The 18346-nt window shown below is 47.4% G+C and overlaps 2 protein-coding genes across 2 annotated transcripts; one reads left to right on the top strand and one right to left on the bottom strand.

The window, feature by feature from the left end:
* Positions 1 to 962: 962 nt before the first annotated feature.
* ptar1 (protein prenyltransferase alpha subunit repeat containing 1) lies at positions 963 to 11301 on the bottom strand. Its single transcript, XM_035379652.1, has 7 exons — positions 11161 to 11301; positions 9154 to 9323; positions 7420 to 7486; positions 5558 to 5662; positions 3308 to 3548; positions 2342 to 2676; positions 963 to 2066 (listed from the first exon to the last, which is right to left on the bottom strand). Exons 1-7 carry the CDS (start codon positions 11244 to 11246, stop codon positions 1661 to 1663), a joined length of 1410 nt encoding a protein of 469 aa, XP_035235543.1. The 5' UTR covers positions 11247 to 11301; the 3' UTR covers positions 963 to 1660.
* A 527-nt stretch (positions 11302 to 11828) lies between these two features.
* LOC118206683 (protein C9orf135-like) lies at positions 11829 to 17739 on the top strand. The gene is made up of 6 exons (XM_035379653.1): positions 11829 to 12215; positions 12348 to 12459; positions 12750 to 12871; positions 13352 to 13420; positions 16636 to 16699; positions 17392 to 17739. The coding sequence occupies exons 1-6, from the start codon at positions 12181 to 12183 to the stop codon at positions 17554 to 17556; spliced, it is 567 nt and encodes a 188-aa protein (XP_035235544.1). The 5' UTR covers positions 11829 to 12180; the 3' UTR covers positions 17557 to 17739.
* The last annotated feature ends 607 nt before the right edge of the window (positions 17740 to 18346 follow it).

The raw sequence follows: 18346 nt of genomic DNA, 5'->3' as shown, positions 1-18346 counted from the left end.
GAGTGAAATCGGAAAGTAGTCCCTAACGTACACAAGATTCCTATTCCTATTTTTGTTTCCCCAAGGCATGGACCTTTAGCCTAACGCACGGAGAGGGTGTTCCCCGAGCCAGAGAAACAGGGGAACGAAAAGACCTGCTGGAGTAAAATTCACCTGTGATGTGTGTGTGTGTGTGTGTGTGTGTATGAATAAAGCAGTTAAATACAAGTGCACAGCCAGCAGTGGGGGTAGAAGCTTGGCACTGATAAGTGTGCCACTTGACTGGAAATCGGAAACAAAAGAGTCAAAGGAGATCTGAAGCTCCTAATTTCCCCTTCAAAATGGACCCCCTCCCTACTGGTGAGATGAGATGCCTGGGGGGGGGATTTAAATAAATACAGGAAATAAAAAATGACCGTGAAGTACAGACTGTGCTTAAATGTCAAGCTCTTTTCATGAGGTCTTATTACTCCAATCAGTCACACACACTTCCCAAAATCGCCCCTCCCCCTTGGACACCCCGACCCCACCCGCTGCCGCCAAATCAGCAGAGCTTTTACTAGTGTTTTAATGACTTTCCCAACACATTTAATCGCTAAAAGAGTGTGCTTTTAGTCCTCTTACTGTCTTTTAACCGAACACCTGGACGTCGAGCGCTGCTTGCCCGCGGAAATGCCCAAGTTGGCCCTAAAGGATCAAACACGGCAGCTAGGATTTTTACCCTTGTCCTACGGAAGAGGAGAAGTTAAAATCACAACGCTAAATAAGTTGTTGTGGTTCATCCGTGTTTTAAGTTTCTGTTTCGATAAGGCCTCATGGCCTGTAATGGATTGTGCTCACTTGTATTTTCATACATTTGTTGGTTTCTAGGTGGTGTTAAGTATCTTTTTCCCCTCCAAAAAAACAAAAACAAAAAGTCCATTATTGTGAGACTGACTTTACGAAGACTAAAAAGCTGGTTTCGACCAAGAAGAAATTCGAAGCATGTAGACATACATTTATTTACATAAACACAGAGCTACAGACTCTAGAGTTAAGCAGGACACCTTTTCAAAAAGGCTTTTCGGATGATGCCCGAAGCTGATTGGTTAACACTCGAGGGGGCCCACAGCCCAGTTAGCGTTAGCGCCATTCATCTATTACGCAGCGGCTGCGTTTTATGGAAGACTTCAAAAGGAGGAAAAGGGAGAAAAAAAAAACCCAAAACGAACAGCGAAAGATTTAAAAGCATACTGAAAAACAGACTGAAAATAGGCTGAGAGAAAGCGGGTAAAACTGCTCTTCACAGACAGCGAGAGAGAGAGAGAGAGAGAGAAAAACCTGAGGTATTGAAGTACCTTGTAAAAAGGCCAACTGCCTTTCTCGAGAGGAGAGGGGAAGGGAAGTTCCATCGCGGAGGGGAATTTGGCCCCGGCAGACCATCGCTGGCCAATGACAATGGAGGGGTGGGGACAGGAGCATTATGGACCTGACCAATCACAGAGTCTGGCTGTAGGGTTGGGGGTGGAAGGGGGTGGGGGGGCAATAAGGACCTGACCTATCAGGGATCCAGCTGCTCACTTTGCAGGCGGGAAAAAACGCCACTCGTCACTGACCTACCAGGGGTAAGAGCCCAGTCACTTCCTGTTTCCTGCTTCCTGTGTGGAGAAGCTGGAGGGGGAGGGGTGGAGCGTTTGTTGCGTTACTGACCTATCACGGAGTCCAGCCACTTCCTGTAGGCGGTGGCGAAGCGGCCCTGCTCGGGGGAGCGGCAGCCGCTCAGGGTTTTGGCGACAAAGCTGTACTCGGAGTGCAGGGCCGGGGGGCCGGGCTGGAGGGGACCCCTCTTCAGCCGCTTGCTGTCCTGTGTGTAGCCCCCGGCCCCGGCCCCGCCCACGCCCACGCCCACGCCCCTGGCCCCGGCCCCGCCCCCCGACGACGGCCCGTCCACGTCCATCGCCTGGGCGCTCTTGGCCCCGCCCTCCCCGGCTCCTGACCCCGCCCCCGCAGGGCGGAGGGGGGAACGGCCGGGAGACTCATCGCCGCGGCAACCGCCGGTTTGGGAAAGCTCGGACCGCCAGTGGTGCCAGAGGAAGAAGACGTGTCGTCTGTCACGGGAGGAAAAAAAAAAACAACAAAAATTACATTTCGAAAAAAAAATGGGGGGGCGGAGTCAAAATGTCACCGTGGTAACCTCACTCATGACAACCCCACAGAAATCACAACTTCCACCCCGGGTTTGCCCCTTTTCTGAACTGTGACAGAGGGGAGATTTTAAAACAGCAGGGGAGAATTTAAATGGCTATAGATCAATGGAAGGATGAAAAAGCAACAGAAAGCCCTCAGCTGGCCTCTGTCCTCGCCCGTCCCGGAGCTGACTCACCGGTGACACCACAGCGTCTCGTGTCCCGGGTACGACTCTATCAGGTCGGTGCAGAGCTCGATCTCCTCCTCGAACAGCTTCTGCACGTCGGCCCTCTGCCGGTCCTCGGCGGCGGTCCCGCTGCCGGTCCCGTTGCCGTTGGGCGCGGCGACCTCGCCGTTGGGCTGGTGGGCGCGGCGCGGGTCGGCGGAGGGGCGGGGCGACGCCCAGTCCGCCGCCTGGCTCAGCTCCCCCACCAGGGCCTTGAGCAGGAACTGGCGGTAGTGGAAGCCGCTGTGGTCCGACACGTGCATGGACACCCAGAGCTTCATGGAGGACAGCTCGTCATGCAGGACCTGCGGGGGGGGGGGGGGGGGGGGGGGGGGATCCCGCGTTTACACCTCAAACAACTCCATGCGTCGGTGTACATACTCTAAAGTGCGTGTGTCTGTGTGCACACGTGTACGTGTGTGTGTGTCTGTGTGCGAGTACGTGTGTACTGGCGCGTGTGTGTATACATGTGTATTGTGTGTGTGTGGGATCATGCATGTACATAAATATACATGTGTTTGTGTGTGAGAGCATGTGTGTATGAGCATGTGCATGTGTATATTATGTTACATTTATTTGGCAGACGCTTTTATCCAAAGTGACGTGCAATAAGTGCATACCAAAGGTCATTGGAACAACTACAAAACACAGGTCTGATAAAAAAAATGTACATATGTGTTTGTGTACGTGTGTGAGCCTGTGTATATGAGAGTGTGTGTGTGCGTGTATGAGTGAGCATGCGTGTGTGTGTGTGTGTGTGTGTATGTATGAGTGAGTGAGCATGCGTGTGTGTGTGTGTGTATGTATGAGTGAGTGAGCATGCGTGTGTGTGTGTGTGTGTGTGTGTGTATGTATGAGTGAGTGAGCATGCGTGTGTGTGTGTGTGTATGTGTGAGTGTGAGCCTCTGTACACGTGTGTGTATTCAGCAGCAGTACCTTCAGGTTGCCCTGGGCCATGTTCTGCAGGACCCATATGCGGTGGGACCAGGCGTTGTAGTTGCTGGGGTAACGGCCGGCGGCCTCCCCGCAGACCTTCATCTCCTCCTGCAGCGCCCTCTGCAGGCGCTCCGCCCGGGGCGTGGCCTCGGCCTCCGCCCCGCCCCCAGCCTCGCCCAGCCCCTTCCTGGCCCCGCCCTGAGGAAAGCACTCACGCAGGACCTGCTGCAGGACCCAGCGCCTGGAGAGACAGCACCCCCGGCCCTGTTAGAGCGCCCACTGGTGGAGGACGCAGGTATGGCATACATCCATTATGGATTTAACTACTGTGGCAACATTAAAAGTTATTTTTCCCAAATAAGAAAAAGAATAATAATAAGTCACAACATGACACTGACAAGCAAATAGTTTAAATGTATGATTCAGCACTACTGTGGTCAGAATTTTGTCATGTTCACTTATTCGCTACAAAGTCTAAGGTAATGAACCATGACACACTTCTTTTTTTAAAACTTATGGTCAAAACTGCAGTGCATTCTCGTACAATCTGATATCTATGGTTAGAACTGCAGGGCATTCCGTTTTTCTAGCATGACATCTATGATCAAAATTTCAGCAATGGCATCTTGTGCATTCTAACATCAGGACCACAGCACATTGTCTTGTGCAGTACTTATTTATTTATTCAGTCATTTCAACTCGCAAAACAAGCAGCAAGTTCATCGGGTGGGTTTCACGGTGGGACTTGTCCAGAACCTGTCCGCGCCAGAGCGTTAATGACAGCAGAAAACCAGGGTGTGAAGACCCGGCGCGTTAAATGGGGCAAATGAAAGAGAACGGTTTAAAAACAACACAATAAAACTGGACATGATGATGGTGATGACTGCAGTTCCAGCAGGAGACAGGAGGGGGCAGTAACGCGGAAAAAGCATTTTAAAAAAACGGCTTCAGGGCACGGAAAGGAGGGAAGAAGATAAATATAAATAACAACATGAATGAATAAGTTATGAAAAGGGGTTTTCATGAATAACCAATGAGCAGTTAACAGAGAAAAAGAAAAAAAAATGCTGAGTGGCAAGTCTGCCTACCCAGCTCAGCACCCCCACCCCCCCCGCCACGAACCCCCCTGCTCCTGAGAAGGGAAACTAAAGCCTGTTTAAAAAACAATTACTTCAGCCAACAGAGCAGGATTCACAAACAGGCCGGCAACACCATGCCCACGCCAGAGAGAGAGCGAGAGGGAGGGAAAACGAGAGCGAGAGCGAGAGAGAGAGAGAGAGAGACAGAGAGAGGGAGCGAGAGAGAGAGAAAGAGAGTGAGGGAGAGAAGGAGACAGAAAGAGACAGACAGAGAGCGAGAGAGACAGAGAGAGAGCGAGAAGGAAGGAAAACGAGAGAGAGAGTGAGAGAGAGAGACAGAGAGAGAGCGAGCGAGAGAGACAGAGAGAGCGAGGGAGAGAAGGAGACAGAAAGAGACAGACAGAGAGCGAGAGACAGAGAGAGAGCAAGAGGGAAGGGAAACGAGAGAGAGAATGAGAGAGAGAGACAGACAGAGAGAGAGAGACAGAGAGAGACAGAGAGAGCGAGGGAGAGAAGGAGACAGAAAGAGACAGACAGAGAGCGAGAGACAGAGAGAGAGCAAGAGGGAAGGGAAACGAGAGAGAGAATGAGAGAGAGAGACAGACAGAGAGAGAGAGCGAGAGAGAGACAGAGAGAGCGAGGGAGAGAAGGAGACAGAAAGAGAGAGATCCACGTCACCCACTTCAACCAAAAATGGAACGACGCCACCCTCGAACATCCTCTGAAGGGCGAAAGAGGGAGAGGAGGAGAAAAAAAAAAAAAACTCTCCCAACTCCACTCCACCTAGTTAATCTTCAAATCACCCAACTTCATTTCATCATGAATATTTCAGGCGCACTTCCAGCCGGCCTGAATGTAAATGCCAGTGCACTGGCACACAAAGCCGTGGCGGAGAGCACTTTAGAGAGCGTTTACAGCAGCAGCTGAGCTGAAGGCTCCGTTTCACCCGCCCGTACAGGACAGCCCGCAGCCAGGAGGCAGCGGCAACACGGCGCTGCTCTTCCGCATTTAAATCACGTTTCTGGGTGCGTTAGGGCTTTCCGACAAGCGGGTGAAAAATGACCTAGCAGCGGCAGGAAATGGTGAAAGGGTGACAACCTCAAACATCTCTCTTTCAGCACACACTCACACTCACACTTGCGCACATGCACACGCACACACAGAGACACACCTGTGGATCCACGTCTCCGGGCTTTTGGGAAACTTGGTGAGGGCAAGCTTTCCCAAATACAAATCCCTCTCTGGGTTCAGCACTCCGCATTGGACCAGCTCTTTCCTAACGGGAGACACGAAAAGAGGAAACTACAGTTTATTCCCATACTTCAGACAGAAGACGCCAGTTTATCCCACACTTTGAGAAACAGACAGACAGGAGGCCGCAATTTATCCCACACATCCCAAACAGACAGACAGAAGGACCAACTGCATCACTCCCAGACAGACCGACAGGCAGACAGACAGACAGACAGACAGACAGACAGACAGAAACAGACAGACAGACAGACAGACAGACACACACACACACAGACAGACAGACAGACATACAGGCAGGCAGGCAGACAGACATACAGACACACACACAGACAGACAGACATACAGGCAGACACAGACAGACAGGCAGGCAGACAGACAGGTCCAAGCGAGCTCTACAGCCAGGTCACTATCTGCCCTACAGAGACCCCGCTGCAGTCTCATGTTTTGGTCCAGGGACCCAGTGTCAGGCACAGACTGTGGGAATACGACCCCCATCAACGGCCGGCATACACGTGTACCATGGTAACCGGAAAACACTCGATACTTGTTTGTACAAAACAGGCCCAGCCTGCATCAAAGGGAACAGCGTTACATCAGCTAGACCCGAACTAGAAACACCACAACACTGTCAGGCACTTCCTCTACTTAACATCCAAGCCTGCTTTAAACACAAGTAACTTTCACAGCCCACAGTAATGACTGATGATCTACGGACTAGAGGAACAGGACCATAAAAGATGGCTATTAAACAAAGCCCTCCAGGAAAATGTGAAAGCGAACGAAAGGGGAAGTCACGTTTTCTCCCGGAACATCACCTTTAATACACGTGAAACGGCGCTCAGGTGGAGGAGCAGGAGCAGGTTTATAATACCCTACCGCTACGCAGACGACACAAGAGCGTCGGGAAAAGGGGGCGAAGTGGAATTATATTTAGCTTCCGTTTATTAGACCAAAGAGAAAATGTGCAGTGACAATCTGACGACGCTCTGCGTGCGGCACGCGGACGCAGATCGAGCCGCGGCGGCGCGCTAAAGATAGCATCAAAAAAGCCCTCTCACGAAAAGCAAGACAAAAGCGATCACGTCTCATCACCCATTTCGGCTAGGTGTTAAGATATCGGAGAAATAAAACCCTAAAATACACACGTGCCTACACGTGTATGTGCGAGCACGCAACGCAAACTACACGCAATACCGTTAGCTTTTTGGCAGGCTTTGTGGACAGCCGTGTCGTACCTAATGAACTGTGACTGCGGCACGTGTAACTGTGTGTAACTGTTAGCGCCCGAGGCGGACGTAGCCGCGGTTTCGCGCCGATGTCAGGAAGCCATTTTGTTTTACAGTCGCGTGTGCGTGTGTGGAACAGCCTGCCAGGACGAGCGGCAGAGGGAGGAACCCCAGGGGAATTCAAGCCCAGGCTTGATGCAGTGCGGGGGACTCTGTAGAGTATAGGTAACTGATGAGCCTGGATGGGCTGAATGTTCAGTTTGTGTCACTATGTGCACACTTCACGCTCAGCTTTAACACTGCACTACCGTCCTTCGCGTCCAGATCTTCCATTGATGATAGCCCCGTAAGAATTCTCACATTTCCCCAAGTTTCCACACGGCCTTTTGGACGTTTGCTACAGTTCCGAAAATTGTTAGAACATTCATATAGTTCCCATGTGGTAATTATTGCTTTTAATCAAACACCTCTTTTATGCAAAACTTAAATGGTTCCAGTAACGTTTTCCAGAAGCAGAACGCTTCCCTCCAGTGTGAATGGTTCTGTCTCGTACCTGACGTTCCAAGCGGTGGTGAAGTCCGGGTTCAACAGGAGCAGAGTGCAGGTGATATCCACCAGAGCTGAGAGACGGAGAGAGGCATCAATACAGACTGATTAACATCCCATTTCATATACTATATCAGCATTTACCAACACGGAAAATGGCTGAACATATATATCATAAAGGATTCGGTTACAACCCTGTGTTGAAGGGAACTGTAATTCTTCATCTTTGTGGGCAAACTTCTCTGTGATTCTAATAGGATCTGAGATCCCTTCTCTGTAAAGTTTGCCCACTTGGGCTGGACTCCAATCAGATTCACGCACAGCACAGAAACCCTCCTTAAATGCTAGATTTCGTTCCCCTCCTCCCCCCTCAATCCCACCATCATCGCTGAGAATTAGAGACAACCGAATGACTGTGAGATGACCCACTTTCACACGCTGCTATTAAACCACCGTCACAGAAACGGAAAAAGGAACGAAAGAGACGGGCACCGTGGCGGAAGACGAGGAACAAGGGCCTAAATCCCAGAAGCCCTTGGGGGGGGGGGGGTCTTGAGGACTGAAGCCGGGCTAACTCATCCAGTTCCCCAGGAGAGCAGTACAGGAACATAACTGCCCATAAAGCGCCGCTCTGCCTCCCCGGTCATCTCGTCTCGTCCCTCGTTCCCTGGCAGCCGTCCCGCCCCGGGCTGCGCCTCCTCAGACTGGAGTTATAAAAACACAGAGCGGCGGCTTCCTGTACGGCAGTAACGCGACACGAAAAGCACCGAGGGGCAGCGCCAGCACGGTGATATTTAGCCTGGCTTTGCTTCCCCAAGTCACAGGACATGGCCCTTTTACTTTAAAATCAGAGCCCGTGGCACCGCTGTAGTACGTCTTGAAGGGTGGAACGCTGACAGGTTCCCGCCCTTTCACACTGTCCACCAGTAGAATCGCGCATCCTCGCCCCGTCGACCAATAGAATCGCACTGGGTCATTCTCAGTGTCAAACACACTGCAGAAAAGGAAATAACAGGGCTGTTTATGATTGTGGCCATTTGCTGACAGCAAGAATGCTAGAAAGCAGCGTCGCCACGGAGACGTTGCTGGGACGTCTCCACGTGGACCAGAGGGAGCACAGTTCAGTGCTCTGCTCTCTGAGCTCAAACCCTCGTCTTCTCCTGACACAGGTGCATGCTCTTTTTGGTGGCTGTGGATTTCAGCTGATCGCTGTGACCTCTGTGGCGGCCTCTTCTGTCTGAAACGAGCATCTGCTCACACACACACACACCCACGCCGCCGCCGCCCCAGCCCCCCGCTCAGTGGCAAGCATACACTTCAGACAGCAGAAACCTGCACTGCAACAACACAACGCCACAGTATAATCTTCTGCCCATGGCAGGTCCTTGCCCTTAAAATGACAGGCTAGAGTTTACACCCGTTGGACGCCGCTCTCTCCCAACAGCGGACGAGCGGCTCGAGGACGGGCGTGGACGCGTGCGATGCGAGCGGGAGGGAACCGCCACAGAACACAGTCTGTCGTCCGTCAAAAACCCGCCTCGCTCCTCTCCTCCACAGTCCAGCCCTCCTCCGTCTATTTCTGTCTCTGCAACCACCCCCCCTCTCCTCACACCACCCCACCCCACCCCACCCATCCACGTCTCTCTTGATCTGTCCCATTTCAGTCTGTTTGTTCAGATGTAATTTTATACCCTCCAGAGCGCAGGATTAATAAGGAAAGCGGTCTCTCTCTCTCTCTCACCCTCCCTGTCCAGCCACTGCTTGCGCTGGCGGTAGAGCAGAAGCTTGTTGTGGACGTAGGGCAGCAGGAACTTCACGCACCAGCTCTCCACCCCGAGGCTGTTCTCCACCAGGACGATGGGGCTGCGGTTGTACCGGGCCTCCGGGCAGGGGATCAGCCCGATCTCGTCGCTGCGGGACACACACACACACACACACACACAGCGGGCACGGTTACGTTCGAGAACGCGTCCGGTGGACCCTCTCACCCGGGGGCCACTCGCACAGGTTACGCCAGGCGGGGTGACCTTGCTCGAGTGTACCCCACCTGAGAATTAAACCCGCAACTTCAGTCACAAGTCCATTTCCCTAATCTCTTCACTGCACATTATGCGCCACAGAAAACCGAGCAGGACTGTCCGATGGCTACTGCAGCTGCTAGCCCTAACACTTCCCCCCCTCCCCATTTAAGTAAGGCACCAAGCAAGATAGAGAACAGCACTCTTTGTGCTTCTGACATTCAAAAAAAACAAAACAAACTGAAGACATGTATAAATACCAGTGAACCACGAGACAGCACGCCTGGCTTGCTCTTGTGGTGAAAACGACACCAACTCACACCTCTGGCAAGCAGAGACCGCCAGAACTGGTTTGTGTTCATTCTGCACTCGCATAAAGTCTCATTTATTTCTCCTTGACCTCTTTGGCAGAACTGAGCACCAACAACACAAAAAGACTTTTGAGGTGCAACACTGACTCTGCAACAACCACAAGACCTCCAGGGTTAAAACTGACAGAACAAACTGAAAAGAGGGTAATAACTCATTGTGGATATATGCTGTCTCTTTGATGTCACAACGCAAAAAAATAAATAAATAAATAAAAATTGAGACTGAAAACACAGTCCCTTTCCAGAGTATAAGCAATCCCGCAAAAGGATTTCATAAGTGGGTAGGGCAGTACAGCAGGACCACCTCGGTCCCAAATTAATTATTGAACCAGACCGGCGCGTGGCTACTGCGTTATTCTGGCGCACTTGAACAGCGTTTAATGGATCGCAAGTAACAGGGGACAAGGCGGTCTGCCCGTTTCAACAAACATACAATGCCCTTATTCTCTATACCCTGGAGTACTCATCTAGACTTTCTCTCGCATCAAGGCGCAAAACACGTCTGCAACCTGAGATTAACTGAAGAATAGCAATGGCTGCGAACACCACAGTAGAACGCTGTCAAACTAGCTCGTCCAGAAGGGGGCTTGGCTAGAAAAAAATGTAGACTGCAGAAGACACTCATCAATAACGTTATAATTTTTACTGATCCAGGGTATTCTGACCAAAGATCAACACAAGAAAGTAGTTTATATCCGAATACTAAAAGCAGAAATGGGTGTAATTACCAATTCTAGTCGCAGTTAGCTTTGCCAACTAGCAAACGTTAGCTACCCATCCATGACAGAACAACCAAAGCTACACTTACCATTAAGAGTAATAATATTAAACATTCCAAACAGGACAGGACAGTCATTCTGTATCGCAACAAAGGTCAGCTAACCGGCTTACATCAATAAGCAAGTGCTCGACTAGCTGGTATTTTGAGTCCAACTAAAGAAACAGCTAGTCATCTACTTCAGATCCCTTTGGGAAACAAAATTAGTTTAGCGGCTTACAAGCACACAGGACGCGGACACTCCTGGCTACGGAGCTCACGCTAGCTAACCCGCTCACTAACGTTTAACGTTTTCCTCCAATGCCGGCAAATTTTTAATTTTTATTACATAGGTAAAGAATGAGCGGGCTGCTAAAAATCTAGCAAGCAGCCTATTCATCTTGCAAAAAGTTGTTTTAACTTTCGATTGATGCGTCCCTATAAAGATGTCTTCGCTAACGTTAGCATTAGCAAGCTATCGTTGATTTGATGTGCTCCGGCTTGTAACCAGCAAGCCCAGGTACCTATAACTCCAAAGCACCACTTATTTGGGTGATGTTCTCAATAAACATGCGTATTTGTCGGTTTAGACTGATACTTACATGTTGGGGTTTTTCTTGAACGCGTTGTTGATGTCTTTCACAACTCTCTGAACCAAGACGTCCACCTCCTCCTCCGATTCTGCCATTTTTCAGAGCGCCAATGACGTGACAACGGTGCATCACATCTGCATCCGGGTAATGTCGAGGAACCGTAACCCCGCCCATTAAAGTGAGCAAGCAGTTCTCCACCAATCAACACACTGGAGGTTGGAGGCCCGTCAAGAGGAAGGAGCCTGTTCTGGCAGAGGGCTGTTTACCCACGAGAAAGAACAGCATCATGTTCAGATCTAGCTCCGAACTGGAATAGTTAATATTGCACGTATGGATTAAATGTTGAATGAATCTGATAAAACGAATAATAGTAGCATATTTATGCATTTATTGATTTATCTTTTGATTGATTATTTTTCATTATTGTGATGGTTATATCTTTGAATTGAGAGAGAGACAGATGAAAATGAATCTCATTCACACGTGCACATTTCCACTAGGCCATTAAATAAGGGGTGGAGGGGGTGTTAATAATTATAATAAACATAACAATAAAAATATTGTTATACATTTTGTGGAAATTTTCCGTATAGACTTCTCATTTTCCCCAAAAAATATCCGTGACACCCCTTTTTATTCGGCTTAGGCCTATATTAATCAGCATGTAACCGCTAACATTACATTTAAAACGGACAGGATAAAGTGAACGGCCTTGTGTATCCTCACCATAGTAACAGTCGGGTTCCAGCAACCTAGTGCAGGTTTTAAGTGTCGCAGTTGTCAGGGCCAACGAGCAAGATGGTCAGTAGCGTTATTTAGGCTACGCAACTTCGGCTGAATAGATAAAAGAAACCTTTTATGCTTTTATAAAACTAGCATTTCAAATCCGCCATTCGCTCCGTCCATAGTTCACAAAGAGGTTTTGGTAAGTGGAGACAAGGAAAGCCAAGATCTGGAACTAAAAGAAGGTGGAGTAGGCTAGTCTAAATTAATTGCATTAAATAACGGATTAATTCACAAGCTTCCTACATGCCTTACGGAAATGCTACACTTGTTTCGGACTGGTAAGCATTTGCACTACATTTGTATAGGCTACACACAATTGTCGACATGTATTCGTCCTCTCAGTAAGCAAGAGCAATTCCCTCTGTCAAATTCACTTACATTCGCATTCTATTTGTAATTCATTCAAAAAGGCACAAATACAGAGAAGCCGAGCCGAAAGATTATGACTTCAGTGCGTTGCCGGAGGGAAAAAAATCATTACACAAGTCTACCTACAGACATTTTGGAACCAGTGGTAATACCGTGAGTCGGCTATATTGTCTTCCTTTCAAACAGATACAGAGAATAAGTAATTCACGTAGCAGCGCTGCGTGTGTGTGTGTGTGTGTGTGTGTGTATGTTTTTGTAGCGATTTAATTTTGGTTTATTGTCCAAAGTGGAACAGGAGTAATTATAAGCACATATTCATATCAAAAGGTAGTTATATATTATTGTCACCGGTGGATGCGAATCATCCAGAATCCCCTGGGGCAGTGTATGGCATAATCAGCCAATTTTCAAGAGTAAGGAACACGGACAGTCTCTGACTGCAGATTTGGACCACTACGACGGGAGAGCAGTTGTCACAGTGCCTTCTGAAAAAACAGCAAGAGGTCGAGGGCACCCGCATGTCGATGTTGCGGGCGGATCTTTTCCACTCCGCTGTCTTGGACAGGTAGGCACATAATGTCCCGACCTGGACAATACCGCGTAACTACGCGATCACGAAATGGAGAGTAGCTTCAGGCTATGCCTCTGTCTTAGTTCCCGTGTGAACACAATGTGTCTTTGTCGTTTTTGTCTTTATAATAACAATAATAATAATAATAATTATTGTAACAATTATAATAATGATGATAACTGCAATAATAACAACAATAATAATACGACTACTATAATAATAATTATAATTATAATTTTATTTTATTGTTATGATTTTTTATTGTTATACTTCCAAAGGGATTCCACATAAGTTCAGAATCAATCACATTTACATAACGTAATGCACATGGAGATATGACAGTAGTTGCAAGGCCCGCATGACAGAGAAAAGACTGACTAAGACTAAAGGGATTAGGGATGAGGCTATTTTTCAAGATCTGTCTCTCACAGAGAGCTAGCCTCATGCTAACCCATTATCCCTGACCGTCTGCAGGGAGACGAATCATCTGAAAGCAGGCCACAATGCCGTCTTGCCGCGTCACCAGCTGGGACATAACCGAATGTAAGGCATGTTCTTTTTAACCTCTGGACAGGCTTAGCGCAGATGTCAGTGCCTGCAGTTTATTAAACCGCTGTTATCGCAAAAGAGTGTTATCTCTCTCTCTCTTCCTCTCTCTCTCTCTCTCTCTCTCTCAAAGACACACATACAGACTCACGATTGTTTAGCGGCAGCACTGAATCGAATGTAAACTGATGGTCTCATCTAATGTCAGCATGTTATTTTTTTTTGGATTAATACCACGCACTGTAATGATGATTGTCGGGTGAATGGCTCATCCCTCTGGTCTGTCCTGAATATGGTCTGTTATAGATTAAAGACCACAAAGAGAGAGAGAAATGTCTCATGAACATGCAGGCCACACCTTAGAAAAAAAACTCATCTGATACTGACAAGTAGGCCTGCAGTTCTCTGTCCCTACCTCAGAGACTGGTACCCCGGGCTTATGACCTCCCCCCCTGTTCATGTTGACCATAGAGTGCCTGTGGTGTGAAATTACAGCTGGCCAATCATTTTCCCCTGACCTTGTGTGCCAGGGGCTGAAGCCAGAAATGGCCCGTCGCTTCAATTATAGCCGGAATCCCACAGAGCCGCCCCGCAGTAGTAATGGGCCTGCAGAGTTCACTCCTCCGACCCCAGGACAGAGAGAGAGAGAGAGAGAGAGAGAGGGAGAGAGAGAGGGGGAGGGAGGAAGAGAGAGAAAGAGGGAGGGAGGAAGAGAGAGAGAGGGAGAGACATATTGCACATACTGTAAACACATACTGTACTGTATTTTAATTTAGAGTATTCTATAAGAGCTGATTTTTCAGTGAGCATTATGCTTTGACTATAGTCATTTTCCAAATTTTTCATTTTCTGTGATTTGCACAAACTCATTTTTTTTAATGAGTATTGCCCCCATAAATATGCAAATATAAATGATTCATGTGCAGCCTTTGTGAGTCACTGTACATAAAGACACTTAGGGAATTAATAAATACAACCTACAGCAACATTTCTTTGTGCAAAACATTCTTGCCTTGTTCAGGTGGCTCAGAAAAGTTATTGGTTTTCAAAATGGGTCTGACGTTGTGCAGGCAACAGTGACAAAGTGCCTAACATTAGTGGGACTGCAGTTATTTTAATAATGTAATTTTTCCTAGAAATTACATATGATGGGTTCTCTGAGTAGGTGATCTTTCAATGTATGTCCAGGTGGGGGCGCTGCTGAGTCACTGAGCACTGTCAGGCTCAGTCCTCCGTTTCTAAACCACTTTGGCCAGGAGGAGATGGTCCAGCGCTCATTTTAGTTTTATAAAGTGGCTTGATTGGTACACATTAAATATTAATTATTAATGACTGAGCATTGTTCAGCGCCCACACAGACTTGTTAAAATGATTCGATTTTTCATTCATAGTTTAAACAAACGGTCGCAAAACAGACAAGTACTTGTTCTATTATTACATCTGCTCTATTTAGTCATATGCCCATGTTTATTTTAAATGCATTACCACTGCATGATGTAGTTGTGAGAATGTACTTTATAATTCCTAGACATTGTGTAGCCTATGTGCTGCTGTAGACGAAGTTATTTAAAGTTCTATGTTATTCCATTCTGCAATCATCTGAAACCAAGTAGATTAAGTGAATAGCTGAGGTCAGTTGTGGAGACTGGCCCCAAACTTTAAGTACAGCACTTTAATTTAATTTGAGATTCTGTTAAGAGAAGCAGGCTTGGAAGCAGAATATTGCAGCATCAGACCCAAAGTGTACACCTATGAGCAATGCCCTAAACATCAACAGCTACACAGTTAGGTAAACGTCACACTGCAAGTTATATAGGATGTGAATAATAAGAAACAACAACAACAAATAATAATAAATCGAATATAGGGTCTACGCTATGGTTGATGAGAAGGGAAAACAGGCCAGGCCATTTTTGGATGTAGGCCCTATTGTTTATTTTTTTGCTCACAGACATTACGAGTTTCTTCATGAAAAGCACTGGCTTTTCTGAAGCGGCCTTAAAACCGTGGTTGCATAACATGGAGCGGCCGTGTGGAAAAAGTGAGGTGCTTTTTTCCCCCGCTGGATTTTCAGGAGCCTGTATGCGCTGCGCCGGCAGTGCGCGCGAGGCAAGCTTACCGTTTCCTGCCACAAACACCGTCTGGGTGCAGCCAGACGTCGCGGACGCTGGCAGCGCATTTTACAGCCACCTCGCATTAACCGCGTTGACCGCCGGCGTTTCACATCGTCGGTCCCAGCCCACAGCCCCCGTCTCCCCTCCTGACCTACCGGAAAAGAGCTTTGAGAGCGATAGTGAGAACTCCGCCAACCTGTCCGTGCATCGCCGGTGGTTATTCGTGCCTCACCCGCTTCCACTGATCATGCAGCGGGAAGCGCTTTGGGGTCTCTGAACAGTTTTGATTCGGTTTCCGTAGCGATTCCTTGAAGGACACTCACTCGCAGGACATATGGAAAATCGATTGCTGGAACCTCTTCCATGGTAGTGATGCTCACAGCACCATCAAAATCAATCAAACTGTACGTTCAAGTATTTTTTTATTTTGACAAAAAGTCTTTTTTTTTAATAATCCCAAAGGTTGTCAGAGAGGGCAAGTGACCACATGAATGAACCAAATTACCTACATTTTCCCCTGTGCTTGCGTTCCTATGGTTACCTCCCCTTTCCTGGCCCTTATTAGTCTGTCTCTTCCAGGGATGCCTCTGACACTGTTAGGTAATACATATGTTTGTTTTTTTTTTTTTACTTTATTATAACCCAGCCCGGACTGAATGACCTACAATTTGTGTGTAGATTTTAGCAAGGAATGCTAAAATCAACCAACTCTCACAACTGGTGCACCATGGGTAAGAACTGGGGCTCATTATATTTTTGAATTCTGTGAACTTTGTGAAGTTCTAGAATCACAGTTTTAAACTGGGGGCCCTCCAGACTCATAAGGGGCTCCATGAAGAACATGAAAGAGGTTCTGAGAAAAGAAGAAAAAATCAGTGGAAATCATATTAATCACTGTTACAGTATTTGGCCCAACTTGTCACTGAAGTCTCTGATGGTATCATATCACGAAGAGGACGAAATTGGTTAACTGTTTGTTTACGTATGTGTACTTCTGCAGTGTGTATCGTACAGTCCCAAGTTCAGCCCTGGGCCTAAAGACAAAAAAAAAACATTCCCAAGGGAGTTTGTTTTTACTGGGTATGTCTTTCATTTCAGTGACTTGAAGACCACATATGTGCAGGATTACCTGCCCCCTTACACTCACGACAAACAGGAAACTGTAAGTTACAAAATCAAGCACATTGTAATTATGAGCGCTTCTCATTATTTAGAGAACATAGAAAAGTGCAGAATTAGCTGTGCAAATATATTATTTGGATACTTGCATGACTGCTTATAGAATATGGTCATGATGTATTATGCCACAATATACAGTATATATACATACAAACGTACAAAAGTTTAACTTTTGTAAAAAAAAATGTCTTTGATACAAATTGGATCCTATATCTTGATTCTGCCTATGAACGCTGTTATTTTATAGCCAACAGAGTTGACCAAAAATAGAGAGAGATGTGTGTATACGTTCTACACAAATATATTTGGCGGGTCTGTTTTAGTAAGTGTGAATGGAGGACTCTGAAGGTAAAATATCAACTGTGTGTGCTGTCTGGCTTAGAACCATAGCCAACTGGCTGCTATTTTGGTGGGATGTTGAAACTAGAGAGGCAAATGGGCGTTTCAGGCAGATCCCTGCATCACTTCTGTTTGAATGATAAGGTTTGTTTTAGAGGACTGAGAATTTGCCTGGCAACACAGTATGTTGATATTCAGAACGCGTGAGTAATATTCGGAAGCAAGTCACGCAATGCAAGTGTGCTTTTCTCTTTTGTTAAATATCTATCCTTATTTTTTCCAATTATTCATTTTTTGCTGTTGTTGTCGTCGTTGTTGTTTTTTTTTTTTTTTCAGAAGGTGACACCTGACCAACCGGGGGATTCCAGCATGTTCAGGAAGCGGATTTCCCAGTTCACCGACGCGGCGGACTACCGTCGGTTGGGCCGGAACACTTGGCAAGACGAAAGGGTGGAATGCAGAACTGAAGCGCTCAAACCCACCGATCCCACGGGCCTGTAGATTTAACCGCCTCACTAGCACCCCCCGGTGGATCAGCGCACACCTGCAGGGAGGAGTGGAACTCTGACATCCGAACCTTGGATGTATCAACCCAGAGGATTTGTGGTTGCAGTGGGTATTTTATCATTTACACTCTCCCAGTCCTGTTTGGACTCATGCCATAAAGAATGCTATTATTCCAAATGCAATAGTCTAATTTATTGTGCAAGATTCTTTCAGCGTACTGGTCCGACTCACACCTGGATAAATGGAGCCTCCTGGTCCTGAGGAACGTTATCCATCCTGGTTTCACAGGAAGCTCAGACAATGATTCTCCCAGAGAAACCAAATCTACATTCAAAGAAAAGTTTAGCAAAAACCTCTGTGATATACGGACTGCAAGTAGCTTCATAGTACTGCCCCAGAGAGAGTTGAAATTCAACACCGCATCTTATTAGTCTTTTCCTGAAATTTCACATATTTTTTTTTCTCTCAAAGTCATGACTCTAATCACAGGTGCATTGTGGGCAGACATTAATAAGTAACAATCAAAAGGCCAGACAATCCATCATGCATGGGAATCCAAACCCATGCGTTTGTTTTTCGTCAGCAGAGCAGAGAGAGAATGAGCTCATAGAGAGGCGTCCAGGTGCAGCGAATCTGAGACCAGGAGGAAGAGCTCTGCCTTGTTAATCTTGTGCCTCAGAAAAAAACCTCACTGTTATGATGTGGGTCTTTCAGATAATTTGCTCTGGCGCTAGAAAGCCTGGCGCTGAATCTCCGCACTCTATAGGCCCGAGTCTGGGCACAC

This window comes from Anguilla anguilla, chromosome 10 (genome assembly GCF_013347855.1).
Source record: "Anguilla anguilla isolate fAngAng1 chromosome 10, fAngAng1.pri, whole genome shotgun sequence".
Lineage (NCBI taxonomy): Eukaryota > Metazoa > Chordata > Actinopteri > Anguilliformes > Anguillidae > Anguilla > Anguilla anguilla.
This window is presented reverse-complemented; position numbering and strand designations above follow the sequence as displayed.

What these genes read in the sequence shown, in the direction of transcription:
- ptar1 (XM_035379652.1), bottom strand. Translation starts at nt 11,246, where the DNA reads ATGGCAGAATCGGAGGAGGAGGTGGACGTCTTGGTTCAGAGAGTTGTG. An exon ending in GCAGTGGCTGGACAGGGAGG is followed by an intron (nt 7,487 to 9,153) that starts GTGAGAGAGAGA and finishes TCCGTCTCTCAG; the next exon opens with CTCTGGTGGATATCACCTGC. An exon ending in CCGGAGACGTGGATCCACAG is followed by an intron (nt 3,549 to 5,557) that starts GTGTGTCTCTGT and finishes CTGTCTCTCCAG; the next exon opens with GCGCTGGGTCCTGCAGCAGG.
- LOC118206683 (XM_035379653.1), top strand. Translation starts at nt 12,181, where the DNA reads ATGCCTTACGGAAATGCTACACTTGTTTCGGACTG. An exon ending in TTGGAACCAGTGGTAATACC is followed by an intron (nt 12,460 to 12,749) that starts GTGAGTCGGCTA and finishes CTCTGACTGCAG; the next exon opens with ATTTGGACCACTACGACGGG. An exon ending in CAGCTGGGACATAACCGAAT is followed by an intron (nt 13,421 to 16,635) that starts GTAAGGCATGTT and finishes CTTTCATTTCAG; the next exon opens with TGACTTGAAGACCACATATG.